This window comes from Anoplolepis gracilipes, chromosome 6 (genome assembly GCF_047496725.1).
Source record: "Anoplolepis gracilipes chromosome 6, ASM4749672v1, whole genome shotgun sequence".
Taxonomy (NCBI): domain Eukaryota; kingdom Metazoa; phylum Arthropoda; class Insecta; order Hymenoptera; family Formicidae; genus Anoplolepis; species Anoplolepis gracilipes.
Window position 1 is genome coordinate 2,898,419 of NC_132975.1, and position 14,036 is coordinate 2,912,454.

At 29.1% G+C, this 14,036-nt stretch overlaps 2 protein-coding genes across 2 annotated transcripts; both read right to left on the reverse strand.

Moving 5' to 3' along the window:
• Positions 1-1,232: 1,232 nt before the first annotated feature.
• Positions 1,233-2,181, reverse strand: LOC140667201 (uncharacterized). Its single transcript, XM_072894948.1, has 3 exons — positions 2,178-2,181; positions 1,574-2,027; positions 1,233-1,479 (listed from the first exon to the last, which is right to left on the reverse strand). Exons 1-3 carry the CDS (start codon positions 2,179-2,181, stop codon positions 1,233-1,235), a joined length of 705 nt encoding a protein of 234 aa, XP_072751049.1.
• Positions 2,182-11,314: 9,133 nt separating this feature from the next.
• On the reverse strand, positions 11,315-14,025 carry LOC140666796 (uncharacterized). Its single transcript, XM_072894338.1, has 4 exons — positions 13,849-14,025; positions 13,217-13,706; positions 12,319-12,396; positions 11,315-11,649 (listed from the first exon to the last, which is right to left on the reverse strand). The coding sequence occupies exons 1-4, from the start codon at positions 14,023-14,025 to the stop codon at positions 11,432-11,434; spliced, it is 963 nt and encodes a 320-aa protein (XP_072750439.1). The 3' UTR covers positions 11,315-11,431.
• Positions 14,026-14,036: the final 11 nt, after the last annotated feature.

A 14,036-nucleotide genomic window follows, 5' to 3' on the forward strand; every position in this document is an offset into this window, starting at 1 on the left:
AGTTTCTTGAGATCTGGTTACATAACGTAAAGAATTCGTCGTTACGGATTTTTCGACTCTTTATGCATTATGTTTTGTGCACTATGCAAGATCCGCAGAATGAGAAGTGGGGGTAAAAATGAAGGATTCTGATTGGTTTATTTCCTTATGCTTTATGCATTATGCGTTATGCTAAAGTGCCTTAAAAGCCGCACACATTTTTACATAATACATAATGCACATACATAAGGAAACTGATTGGTCTATAAACACATGCATAAGGAATTCAACCAATTGAATTCCTTATGTATATACATTATGCGTTGTGGAAAAGTGTGTGCTGCGGCCTTTAAAAATGAAATCTGGGTTTCATGTATAGGTGTGTGTACGTATACATACAAACACCACTGTATTGCTCGCGCGGACACATATAAGATAGAAAAGGATCGCGCAATCGCGCTGTTCTTGTTCCTCTTCAAGCATATCAAATTATCGAGATACGTCCTGAAAATCCTTTCTGGCCTTTCGTAGCAGAAAGCAGTAATGCAACAAGACTAACGGGCGCCCAGTTTTTGTAAATTTTATATTTACATATATAAATACCTGTATATATCTGTCCAAATTGTACAATAGTTAAAATTACATGTACGATAAAATATTGTATGATGATAAAATATTGTATGATGATAAATAGTAAGAGTAGGATAATAAGTAACAAAATGAATTAATATACAATACGTAAAACACGCCCCCCTATTAGACTTGGCAATTTACTGCTTTTTCGCTATCAATATACTTTATATATTATCTGCACGATAGAAAGACAAGAATAATACCTATATTTCACATTTACTTTTGATTATAATGATATTGTGTGCCAATATTTACTCCACTAATAGCGTTAAAATATTTATGAATAAAATATATATATAAATATATTATTGAGTACAATACATTACCTTTTTTTTTTTTGAGGGGAAAATGCTTTATGCATACCCCACCGGCTGCTCCGGAAAGGTTATGTGGGACTCGTATCCACTAAAAACCCCTTTTAGCGCTTATCTAATAAAATTTTTCGCGCCACTACTTCCTAAGCAATTCAGGATGTCATTGACCAATATAAATAAAAATTATAATTTTAAAAAATAAACTATTTTTAATTTAGTTATAAAATATATTTATATAAAAATATTTTATATAACAATTTCATTTATTATCACTCAATGACACTCTTTCTTTTTCTGAGCCGCTTTCTACGCTTCGATGACATACTGCGGTTCCCGAATTGACATATTTCTTTCCGCTCTACTATCAATTATTTCAGGAATCAGGCAGTCCTCATAAAATCGTTTAAGCAGTGGTAACATTTTTGATTCCCAAAATCTGTCATCACGCTCGACAAACGTATACTTCAATCCAAAGGGTGTCCACACAGCAAAAATACAATATTTTCTTTGCGTTATGTGGAGCTGCCCTTGTACTTGGAAGTAGTACGTGTGTCTTTGATTCATACGAGCGTCATCCATTTTATCAAATATTCGATGAACATCTGCAATCTTATTAAGCATTGCATCGGGGGGGGGGGGACACTTGCCGCGCTGCATAAGGACATTTAATCTCAACGATAGTATCGTCTCCAATAATGCTGTCAGGCGTTGCAGCAAGATATGGAATTTCTTCATCAATAAATAATTTACAATCATTTATTTCTATTCCCAACTCCATCTGCAATTGCTCTCGTGCCATTATTTCTTTCTCTTTACCCCATTCAACAGCCGCATTCGTCAGTCGAGGAGGATAAAGAATTGCTTTAACAAGATTTTGGCACGAAGTTGTTTCTTTTCTGCTGCAAATTTTTCCAAAGTTTGAAGCAGTGAGGAGATTTCGCCGTATGTTGTGCCACTCCGGGTTTTCATGCTGACCCCGTGTAGCACATTCCAATACAGCACGATTGCATTGTTGATCTTTTAATATTTGATAATGATTAGATCTCGGTTGTTCGTACATATGATCTTCTATATCTGGTCGTTCCGTGTTTGGTCCGTAATCTTTATCGGCCGTAAAAGTTTTAGCAAAATATTTTGATGTACGAATAGAGAGACCTAATTCTTTTGCCGCATGCGCGCGTTGCTGATAATTTTTATTTTTTTAAATATTTCTATTTTCTATTATTAGCGTACATGCAGGTGATTCTTTACCCATTGCGTGACAAGTAGAACTCAATGCTTGCCAAGTATTGAATTGTACTACGGATGCTTTCACGCGGGTCTCATAAGAACCTCTTCTTGCAAAATGAATACGTTTGTCGCCAATGAATTTACTAATAATTCCATTGCAACTTTCCACGGAATTATTAGTAAATTGATATAGCAAACTATCAGCATTCTCTATAACACGTTTCATCGCAAATTCAATTTTTAATAATAATCCAGCCTTTTGTAATTGGGGCACAAGATTTTCTTCACCTTCTTTTCGTTCTCCAGTACAAAAATATTTAAGGGAAGAACAACCTTTATGCTCACCAAATAAATATACTGGGTATATTTATTAACTCTTTAATTAATCCTGCGACCTTTTGGCCCCAGGTTCCTTTGCAATTTCGACGAAACGTTACAGCCTTTACTACAACATTCCGAATTTTCATCACGCTGTTTGTAACTACTTTTTTTAATTTAGAGATATTTCTACCACCACTACTACCCGCTTCGCGTATTTTATTACACATATTGTGGAGAAGATGATTCGTGCATTCAATCTTCTCCACAACAATATTCGGATACGGTGGAAAATCTCTTAATTTTTTCAATACATTACTATCTCCATCACCAATATATTTACTATAAATTAACCCATGCATGTCTATACTATGTCGGAAGCCTTCAAGTATTATGTTACTTTCCATACTAGTAGAACTCTGATTACTTCTCCAGTTTTTATAACATTTATGATTTTTAGGCTTTAAACAAAGTTTTGATGCTCTTGCGCAAATAATACAATATTTATTTCTGACACCGACAAATAAAACTTTTTTGGAATAGTACCCTGTAATAATAGCTACTCCGGATGGAGAATCATAACTACCACTGTGATAGGGTCTCTTCATCCATGAGCCGTCTGTTATTACAGATATATGTGGAATACCATCTATGACATCTCCTCTTTCAATTTTGTCTCTCCTTTTCACCAGCCAAGCGCATTTCTTCTTCTGTGACGACGGCGAAGGTTTCCGACATTTCATTATGATATCTAACATACGTTTTACTACTCACGCATGGAACATCCACAGCAGCAAGAAGTTCTTCAAGCTGCTTATGACCAGTCCCTGTCAATATAGTACCGCATACGGCACCTCTATTGACATCCAATATTCTATCGTCTGTTGGTTCACTCCAGAAGTTATCTCTAAAGTGACACATTCGACATTCGACAAAAAATTGGGTTTTCAGACCGTGATGTATCGTTTTAGTTATTATAAGATCAGTAAAACGACATTCGCCGCATTTGATCCAATGAGTGGACAGTCTCTGCAATTCAGCAAAAACATGCCCGAAATCGACGATATGTTGTCCACTAATCTCTGCAGGACACAAACGACCCGCGTCAATGTTCTCATCAACATGCAATGCAATATTTTCGATATCTTCGATATCATTCATATTATTTTGCAAAGCAATATTTTCGATATCTTCGATATCATCCATATTATTTTACAAAGCAATATTTTCGATATTTTCGATATCATCCATATTATTTTACAAAGCAATATTTTCGATATTTTCGATATTATTCATTATATTGCTTTGCATTGTATTTTCTGATTCCATCATTGTGCATGCATCTACAGAATTTTCAGAAAATGTATTTAATAACTGTGTCGGATCATTATCTATTGCATTTCTATTATCCGTATATGCATGCGTTTCGTTCGACAAATTTACATTTTCACAAAATTCGCGAACGTTTGACACAGATCCGACAGAATCATCATCAAAAATATCAATGATTTTTTCTGATTGAATTTCCTGTGTCGCGCATACATCGACAGATAACTGAGAAAATGTGTCTGCAACAGATAATGATTGTGTTGTCAACACATCATTATGTGTCACATTTTTCCTATCTGTATCCTCGCATACATGCAATTGATGTGACATACCTGGAATTTCGTCAACTCCTGATCTTTCAATGTTTTCTTCATCAAAGAAAGACTTATTTATTATTACATTAGTCATATGTCGGATGCATTCTTTTTGACAAAGAAATGCGTCTCTCCGATATGACTTTTTTCTTATTAGTATATTTAAGCATAGCTTCAATGTAAAAACTAACAATACCGTGATGTAAACTACACTCAACAATACTCGATGCAATAGTGTTGTCATATGATGCTATGATTGTTTCATTATAGAAACGCATCAATCGTGACAAAACATTTTTATTGGTTGCGGAATATATATTTCTAAACGATGTGTTGCACTCGAATTGTACTCATCGATATTACCTTAGTGTTTACATGGTGGCGAATCGCGAGTATGGTAAGTAATTATTTTCTTTATTTATATATATGTATATGTATATATATGCATTAATATACAAATATGTATGATTATAATTGTTGAAATATTACAATAAAGCATATTAACATATGTATAAATGATGTATATATGAAATACTTTTATATATGAAATTTTTCTACTTTATAACGTCTATTTTTTGTTAACTATTATATACATATGCGTACATTAACATATGCATATATATAATACACATCATGTATAATTATATATATATATGTCCAGGGGCAGTTTTTGGGACATTTTTATACTACCTGATTTTATTATTTCATATTATGCAGAACATTAATATAGACCCAGTGGTAGCATATTTTTCTTTTATATGCCATATTTTTTTTAGCCAATTTAATTTTGTATAGAAAGGCAGTTTTCAGGACCTTTCATTTATTTTGTATTTATTACATTACAATTAAACAAAATCATTTTTCATGAGTGAAAATACATTTAAGAAAGAAAAACTAATAATTCTAATTGTAAGAAATTGAATTTAATATATATAAACGGCAAAATTAGAATAATGTCCTGAAATATACCTTTTTACATCTATATGACTTTATATAAATAGGCAGTTTCCAGAATCTTTCTTTTATTGTATATAAATCTAATTACAATTGAACAAATTGCTTTTCATTAATAGAAATTTCTTTAAGAACAAAAAACTAATAATTCCAAATGCAATAAATAACAATTAGTATTTTTCAATGGCAAAAATACAATGATGTCCTGAAATATGTCTTTTATAGCAATATAACTTTATGTAAATTCGCATTTTCCAGGACATTATAATATTTTTAATATTTATTGTTATAGTTGACATATCTGTAAGGATTTTTTATAAATTAATAATAATTAATCAAAGTAATAATATTTATTTATTATAAAGTAATAATAATTATTTAATTTCGAAAATTCATTGTAACAGGCGCAATTATTTAATATCTCAGAAAACATTTTGCGCACAAATATCCAACAATTCACGTACAAAAATGGCTCATACTGTACAAGCAAAATTACTTATTGAAGTGCGTCAAAGAGCAAATATCTAGCACTATTTGCGTGCGTGATTGTAAATTAATATAAAATATACCTTTCTTTGCATCAACAAAATGCATAGGCATATACATTTTTAGCAATATCCATTTTATTATAGTTCTGTGGATGTCCGCGCATATATCGATTTATTATTTCTTTTTTTAGTTAGCAGAATTTTGTACTACTTGTGTAACATAATCCACAGTTTTGACTTCCAACATGAATACTTGATCAATCTGCAGATAAAAATCAATTGCGTTGCTGCAAAAAGAAAATTCGTAGCAGGTGAATGTTGTATTTTGGAAAATGCAGAAAATGTTATTCTTTAAATAAACAAATACGTTCAGTAAAATGAACCTTCTAAAAATTATTCATAATCTCGGATCTGTCGTGTAAAAAATTAACCGACTTGAAAACTGCCATTTTGTGTATACATACAGACCTGAAAACTGCCAATTGATAAAAAACTGTATATAACTTTTATTGAACATATTTGTTTATTTAAGGAATAATATCTCCTGCAATCTTTTAAAATACAAAGTTTAGTTCCCACAATATTTTGTACAGTAACGCAATCGATGTCATCTGCAGAATTACCAATTAATGCTGGTATACAGAGTTTCCATAAAGTCAGTTTCCACACCTATATTCCGGAAACGGCCCAAAATTATAAAGTTAAAACTGTAAATTATCACAGTTTTGTGAACCACAGTTCTATGTCCACATATATATCGATTTATTATTTCTTTTTTTAGTTGACAGAATTTTGTACTACTTGTGTAATATAATCCACAGTTTTGATTTCCAGTATTTGGTCAATCTGCAGATAGAAATCAATCGCGTTACTGCAAAAAAAATTTGTGGCAGGTGAATCTTGTGTTTCCGAAAATTGCAAAAAATGTTATTCTTTAAATAAATAAATACGTTTAGTAAAGTGACCATTTAAGAAGCATTTATAATCGCGTTTTTTTCGTGTTGAAAGAAACGACCTGAAAACTGCCATTTTGTGTATACATATAGACCTGATAACTGCCAATTGATCAAAAACTGTATATAACTTTTATGGAACATATTTGTTTATTTAAGGAATAATACCTTCTGCAAACTTTTAAAATACAAGTTTTAGCTCTTACGATATGTTTCTTGTGCAGTAATGCAATCTATGTCAATATGTAAATTGACTAAATATTGCTGGTATATGAAGTAAAAATTATGGATTATATCCACATGTACTGGTTTATTTTTCTTTTATTTATATAATTAAGCATATCACAATTAACCGTTACAGATACATAATTGTAAATAAATAAAATTTGTAGATTCAGATTGTTTACTACTTAATAAACTAACTTTTTATATTAAATGATCTATCCATATGAAATAATTTTGAGTTTCTCTAACAATGTAATTTTTTATTTTAAATAACTGTTAACATTATAAAAAAAATGTTACAGATAAATTTAATTATAACAGTATTCAATTTATCTTCAGTTATAAAAGAAAAGAATACAACGTGCAAATGTGCAATGGAAATGTATATCAATCCTAATCGAGTATTTGGCTCTCCGAAAGTCAAATGCTCGATTAGGCTTGTTTGATTCTTACGGTTACGGTTAAGTTATGGATTTTATGTGTGAAGGCTTTTACTTTTTCTGCATTAATACAAATTAAATACATTTATTCTTATATTACAAATTATCTATAACATTCTCTTGATAATGTTACTAATAATTTTCCATTTTCAGATATTACATTGCAAAGAGATAAGTTTTTTATTATTAAATTTATTGAAAATATGTCCCGAAAGCTGCCATTGTATATTATCTCGCAGTTTTCAGGACTATTCAGAAAAGGAGATTCTGTGTTCTGAAAATGATCATTAAAACAATTATTTAAATAATTAATGTCCACAGTAATTTCTGCTTTCATTTATTTTATATATGTAATTTAACGAATTTTATTTATATGTATTTATTGAAATCACCAAAAATTATGCCAATACATTAGATTTCCATAAAAAAAATTTTTAAGGACATTTATAAGGTCAATATTACATTTGTCATACGACAATTTTTCAAGCGTATTGATTAGCTGTAGGATAGAAGAGTTCTCAAGTCTCTAGAAATTTTCTATCCTGAAGCCAATCAACACGCTAGAAAAACTTGTTATACGACAAATGTAATAGTGCCTTAATGCTGCCTCATAAATGACATATATTTACAAAACATCGAAGTAATTATAAATTATAAATTATCTCGCTAATATCAAAATTCTTTCACTTCAATTAAATTTTTAAACGTATATGAAAAATACTTGATATTATTGATAATATCAATATTCTTCAATTATACGGATCTATCTAATCTATTTACAACACATTGTTCATGGTTTATCCAAAAGTCAGGATCTATAATATATTACTTCATCGATCGCTCTATGATTAATTATTTCGTGTCGAGTATGATGGCTGATTTAAGATTACACACACACACACACACGCGCGCGCGCGCACGCACACCATATATATGTATGTACATTATATACCTGAAAAATATGCATACATATGTGTGTGTGTAATCGTACATATGTAACATTGTTAATTAACATTAATAATGAGTGGGTGAAGGTCGATTGCGAGACGTTAAAGTGACAAGTTGCGCGCCCACGCGATCGTGTGGATAGTGATCAGATGGTCGGGTACCGAATTGTCGTTCGTGTGCTTGTGTACGTGTGGTCGTGTCGGTGTTTTAACAGGTATTGCGAGAAGGTGTAGTGTCGTTAAAGTGTTACGCGTGCGTTTAGTGCAGTGTCGCATCTCAAGACTGTGTCATATCGGTAGATCTCAGACGAGGAGAGGTGTAGGTTAGGAGGTTATGTGAGTGACAGATATCAACAATGTAAGTAATTGTTAAATTTTGACTGAACTGTGCGTTTTACTTTTGTCTAATATAGTCTGTTTCCAAGTCTGAAAAGTGATTGTCCTTTGAAAATATTCATATATGCATTCATATACATACATATACATGTATACACTTCAATCTCAAGTGCAACTGTCAGCTCGCGAAAACAATTGTTTTGCTGGAAAATTGTGCATTTTATCTCTTAGTTGAGCTGATAATATATCTAAAAATGTATGGTATATCATGATATTTCCATGTACTGTGATGTACAATGTGAAAATTTGAGTTGCAAAGCCAGATTTTATGTTTATCTCAGGTGTAACTTTCAGTACCCATAAATATTTATTTTATTGGATAGCCAGGCGTCTGATTATTTAGCTGGGCTGATAGTCCACTTGAAAATATATATATGATCATGTCACACTTATACATAGTGTTGCACAGCATAAGAATATGTGTAGCGAGATCAAAATCTTGATTGATGTTATATACTGTGTGATTCATTATTACTATTAATCGCACAGTTGTATGTGTAAATGTTATTTTTAATTTAGAAAAATGTTTATTTATTAATTATTATATATATTAGTCACGATTAATTATAAAATCAGAATAAAGTTAGCCTTTTATATGGGTACATATATGTTAGATTTAAAATATATATGTATAAATGTGATATTGATTTGCTATAATTGACTGAATATTGTTATAATACATACATTATTGATTCTTTCTCTATTTTTTTAGATGGTGTTCTTACTGAAGAGTCTGTTGAATGTTTGTCTTTCTGAATTTTATCACTATATGTACAAGTTGCTGCTTCAATTCAGATGTCAAAGTTGTGAGGCTCGATGCATGTTTATTGGTGGGATTAATGATCAGATGAGTATAAATACGCAAGCTTATTAAGCCTAATTAGAGAATTTTAAATGAGTATGCACATGTGACTTCTAATTTAATTGTACACATACCTGTGTTTAATATACATATATTAAGGATTGTTTTGTATATGATAATAAATTTAATTTTTTTAATCATTTAAAGATTAATAAATATTTAAGATAAATTAATATTTTTAATCTTAAGATTTATAATTAAATTGTCATGTGCATTTACTCATTGTTTTGAATTATGTTAATTTATAATATTATAATACCATATTAACATTACTAGAATGTAATATATTGAAATTAGCATAGTGGTATATAGTGAAATCATAATAATTAAATTAGAATAACAATTATTAATCTTTTAATGAACAATTAATAACTGATAATAATTAATTATTAATTAATGTTAATTTTAAACAAAATCTGTTAGATTTTAATATACCATGAATAATTTTGTGTGCTTAGTTTCAATGTATGACTTTAAATATTAACAAATCTAATTTTAGAATATAACGAGTATCTCAAATGTATGGTATTTAGCTTGTATCTTCTTTGTTTGTTTCAGGAACTTGAAAATATTGATTCAAGCAAATATCTCTGGTGTGACAGGATAAAGACGTCCTTGTCGACGGACAGTGACGGGACCCAGATAACACAAGTTATTCGAAAAGAATTCATTTTTATGTCACCAATTTTGAGTTCCTTTCGAAATACATATAGAATACATTTTATAAAATGTATTCTATATGTATTCTATATGTATTTCAAAAGGGATCTCAAAATTGGTGACATAAAAATGAATTCTTTTCGAATAGCTTGTGTTATCTGGGGAATTAAACAGAGGCGGCGGAGATGACATATTTAATGTTGGAATTAACTAATGCTTTTAATCATTTCAATAATTTAATGAATTACACTATAAGTATTTATAAAAGTACTAACACTAAAGTATTGATAATGTCAATACTTTTAATTTGTACAGAAATTTTCGAAGATACTTATAATATGCTGCCTCATAGATATATATTTACAGAACATCAAAATAATTATAAATTATAAAACTATATTGCAAATATATTGCTTTAATCTCTAAACATTTATATAAATAACACAAATGCGGTTGATACATTCTTTAATTATTTTTGAACCCGTCGAATTCACTAATGGTCAAAAATTTGCTCAAACCTGCGAGTCTTTAATAATATTTTGTTTTTAATAATATTTCATTGATAATTTTATGATTGATTACGCTTTACATGAGATGCTTGATGAAATCTGTCTAAGAAAATTTTGGCTAACTTTTATCTTTAAAAATTTATTGAGGAAAGTTTTGTCACTGAAGAATCATTTTATTTTATATGTACGTTTATATGTCGATTGGATCTTATTATATGTGAAAAGTGTAATGATGTATTATTTTTTGTATAATAATAATAGAGAAACAGAAATACAGAAGGTTAAATAATAAATATTCGTATAATAGGAATTGTAAAAAGAAGTAATTTATGTGTAGTCGCACAAAATGGTGTCATTCTTTATTTTATATTTATTTAAAATAAATAAAAATATTTTTTATATATAACACTGTATACATATATGTATATATTGTAATACTTATATAATAGTATATATAGCATATGCATTGCACGTATAATCATAAACATTTAATATATGTTTAACAAAATATATGACTTGGTACTATATCACGTATTTTGTACTATATTTTCTAATTTTCTTTTTTATGAAATTCGCGCAACAAAACGTAAACTTTTGATTAATTGTGTTGAACTAACTAAAATTAGATAATCCTTTTTTTGCAGAAAATAAAAAATAAAACCGATATTTTTGTGATTGTTAACAGCTTAAACATTAAACAAAAATAATTAAAGTTGATTGTATTGAACTAACTAAAATTAGATAATCCTTTTTTTTGCAGAAAATAAAAAATAAAAACGATGTTTTTGTGATTGTTAACAGCTTAAACATTAAACAAAAATAATTCACGTATTGTTTCTGAATAAATTATTAAAATATTTTTGAGTAAACATTTGTGCATTTAATACCGCTTAATTTTGCCAGATATATAGTTATGTAACCATGTTTTAATTTGAGCAACAGATCGATTGATTAAATATTTATTTTTTTCCTTTACGTAAAAAATTTTTTTGTTAGATGGCAACTTTCCACTAGTAATTTCCTCTAAAAATTCTTTAATAACTGCAGTGCGTTCTTCGTCTGTCCAACGTCTTCTTTTTGTTAGACCATATGGGGACGCTACAAAATAAATTAAATATTACAATTAATAAGATTATACTAATAAACAAACAGGAACAGTTCATCCAAATTTATAATATAAATTTTTATTTATAATATATACTAATGTTTTACTTTAAAATATTCCTTAGAATAGTGAAAACATTTTTTAATTAATAATAAAATGTTAAATTTATAATTATAGAAGCAGATGATAAATGTAATGGAAAAATTAAAAAATTGATAATACATGAACAAAAAACATAAATAATATAAATAACTTACATTTAGCTAGTGTAGACTATTGTTCATTATCATTTTTTAAATCAAAAATATATTTATTATATATATCAAAAGTATATTTATTAAAATGTATTAAAATTGTATCAGTAATATACATTACACATTAGAACTTATAATAATATATATTCTGACATTGTTTATGTAAAAGCAAAACTAAATAATATTTAAGGGTATACAATCTTTTATAGTTTATAAAAGCTGTGTAAAATAGAAAAAAAATAAACTTACTACTGCGACGTTTTTTTATATTTGGAGAATAATTTTCATCATTGTCGTTATACGTAATTGCATGATTTTGATGCTCAATTTTTCTTTTTACAGATTTTTGTTTATTTGTTATGCAAATTTTAGAAAATTTGTTTTCAGATTGTACTGAAAAAAGCTCACCTGAACTTATACATGTTTCGGCATCGCTTTCTGATTCTTCATTCGATGTAGCTTTATTTGTATCTTGTACTTGCTCTTCTATTAATAATAATACAATATTACGATAATTGTTATATAAATATATATAAATCGATTCATGAAACTTATAGCGAATTCGGCCGCTTGTACTAGTGCTCACTGAGTGCGAATGAATATTTTCAACACCACGTATTCAGTTTATGCTCACTGTTCTAATGCATTCATATTGTTGTATTCAGCAAATGAAAACTGCTCTATGGACGAATTTATATTCGGACAAACAAAAAAAACTACAAGAGCAAAAAATATTGCACTGACTTTTCTAGCAGTGCAGTTTGATACTGCACGGACACAGTTCTGCACTCACATCATGTCGGGACAACACTAGAACAGAATTAGTGCATGTGTGCCGAATTCACTATAAGGCTAATGTGTGCTACAACCGCAGATGTCGATACGTAAAAATTAAGCGAAACAGCAATAAATGTAATAATATGAATCGTCTCGATCTCAATTTGAATTTTCTTCAGTCATATCATATTCATACTTAACATATTCATACTTTGATGAATGAAGAAGATCCAAATTAAGACTGAAATATTTTATTGTTGTATTCATTGTTATTTTGCTCCATTTCTGCACATATATATCCATGGTTATAGCACATTGAGCTTACTTTTGTAAACTGATTTATAAATGCATTTGATTTTGTTTTCTGATTAACTATATGTAATAAAAAAATAAAATACAGAAATTAAAAGATAGTTTCAGAAATTAAAAAAGAATAGTTAATATCTATTATAAAAAAACTTTTGTAAATATATACATAACTTTGAAATATCACATAAAATGACAAAACAAGTAGTATAGTACATAATACCTGAATCGCTATTATTAGATTGCTGTTGCATATTTTCACCTAACGCTGCTTCAAGAAATTTTGTCATACGGATAATCTCTATTGCTGGTATTGACTGCCGGTAGTGGCGTTTATGAATTTTTTCATGATGTCCCATAAAGTTCGCCAAATCATCCACTTCATTTTCAGATAAATTCAACGTAATGCATGTTGTAGCAATATGTTTGCGTAATTCAGTGCCTCTTAATGAATGTGGTATTTGTAATGTTGGTAATTGTGCATCACATTTTTTAGAAAAATATCGCATAAGGACACATGCTCTTAAATATTTAAAATAACGCTTAGTACTACTAGGTATGCCGAACACATATGGATTTTTTTTTAGGAACATTGCATCCTTTCGATGCTTCAAAATTAGTTCAATACATTGAACCAATTCCATATCTAATATGACAGGCATCGTACGCCCTAATTTCCCACGAATTAAAAATCTTACGTATTTATCAGCAACCTACATACAAAAGTTCATTAGAATTATTGCTTTGCGTTACATATATATATAATGTATATTACGCACCATACATTACATATATATGTATATCACGCATTACAATTTATTATGTGTATTTTATTCATACATAAAAATAATTTACCTGTTGTAAATTTGCTCCTAATGATTTATATAAATCTAAATAAATTTCTTTTGTTATACCTTCACGAGTATTAAAATCTTCTATGGTAACACGTTCAATTTCTCTTGCTCTTCTTCTGTTAAAAACTTGTGTAGACGTAAGTGTAACTTTTGCAAGCCCTAGCCATGTTTTGTACATAAATTTCTTCT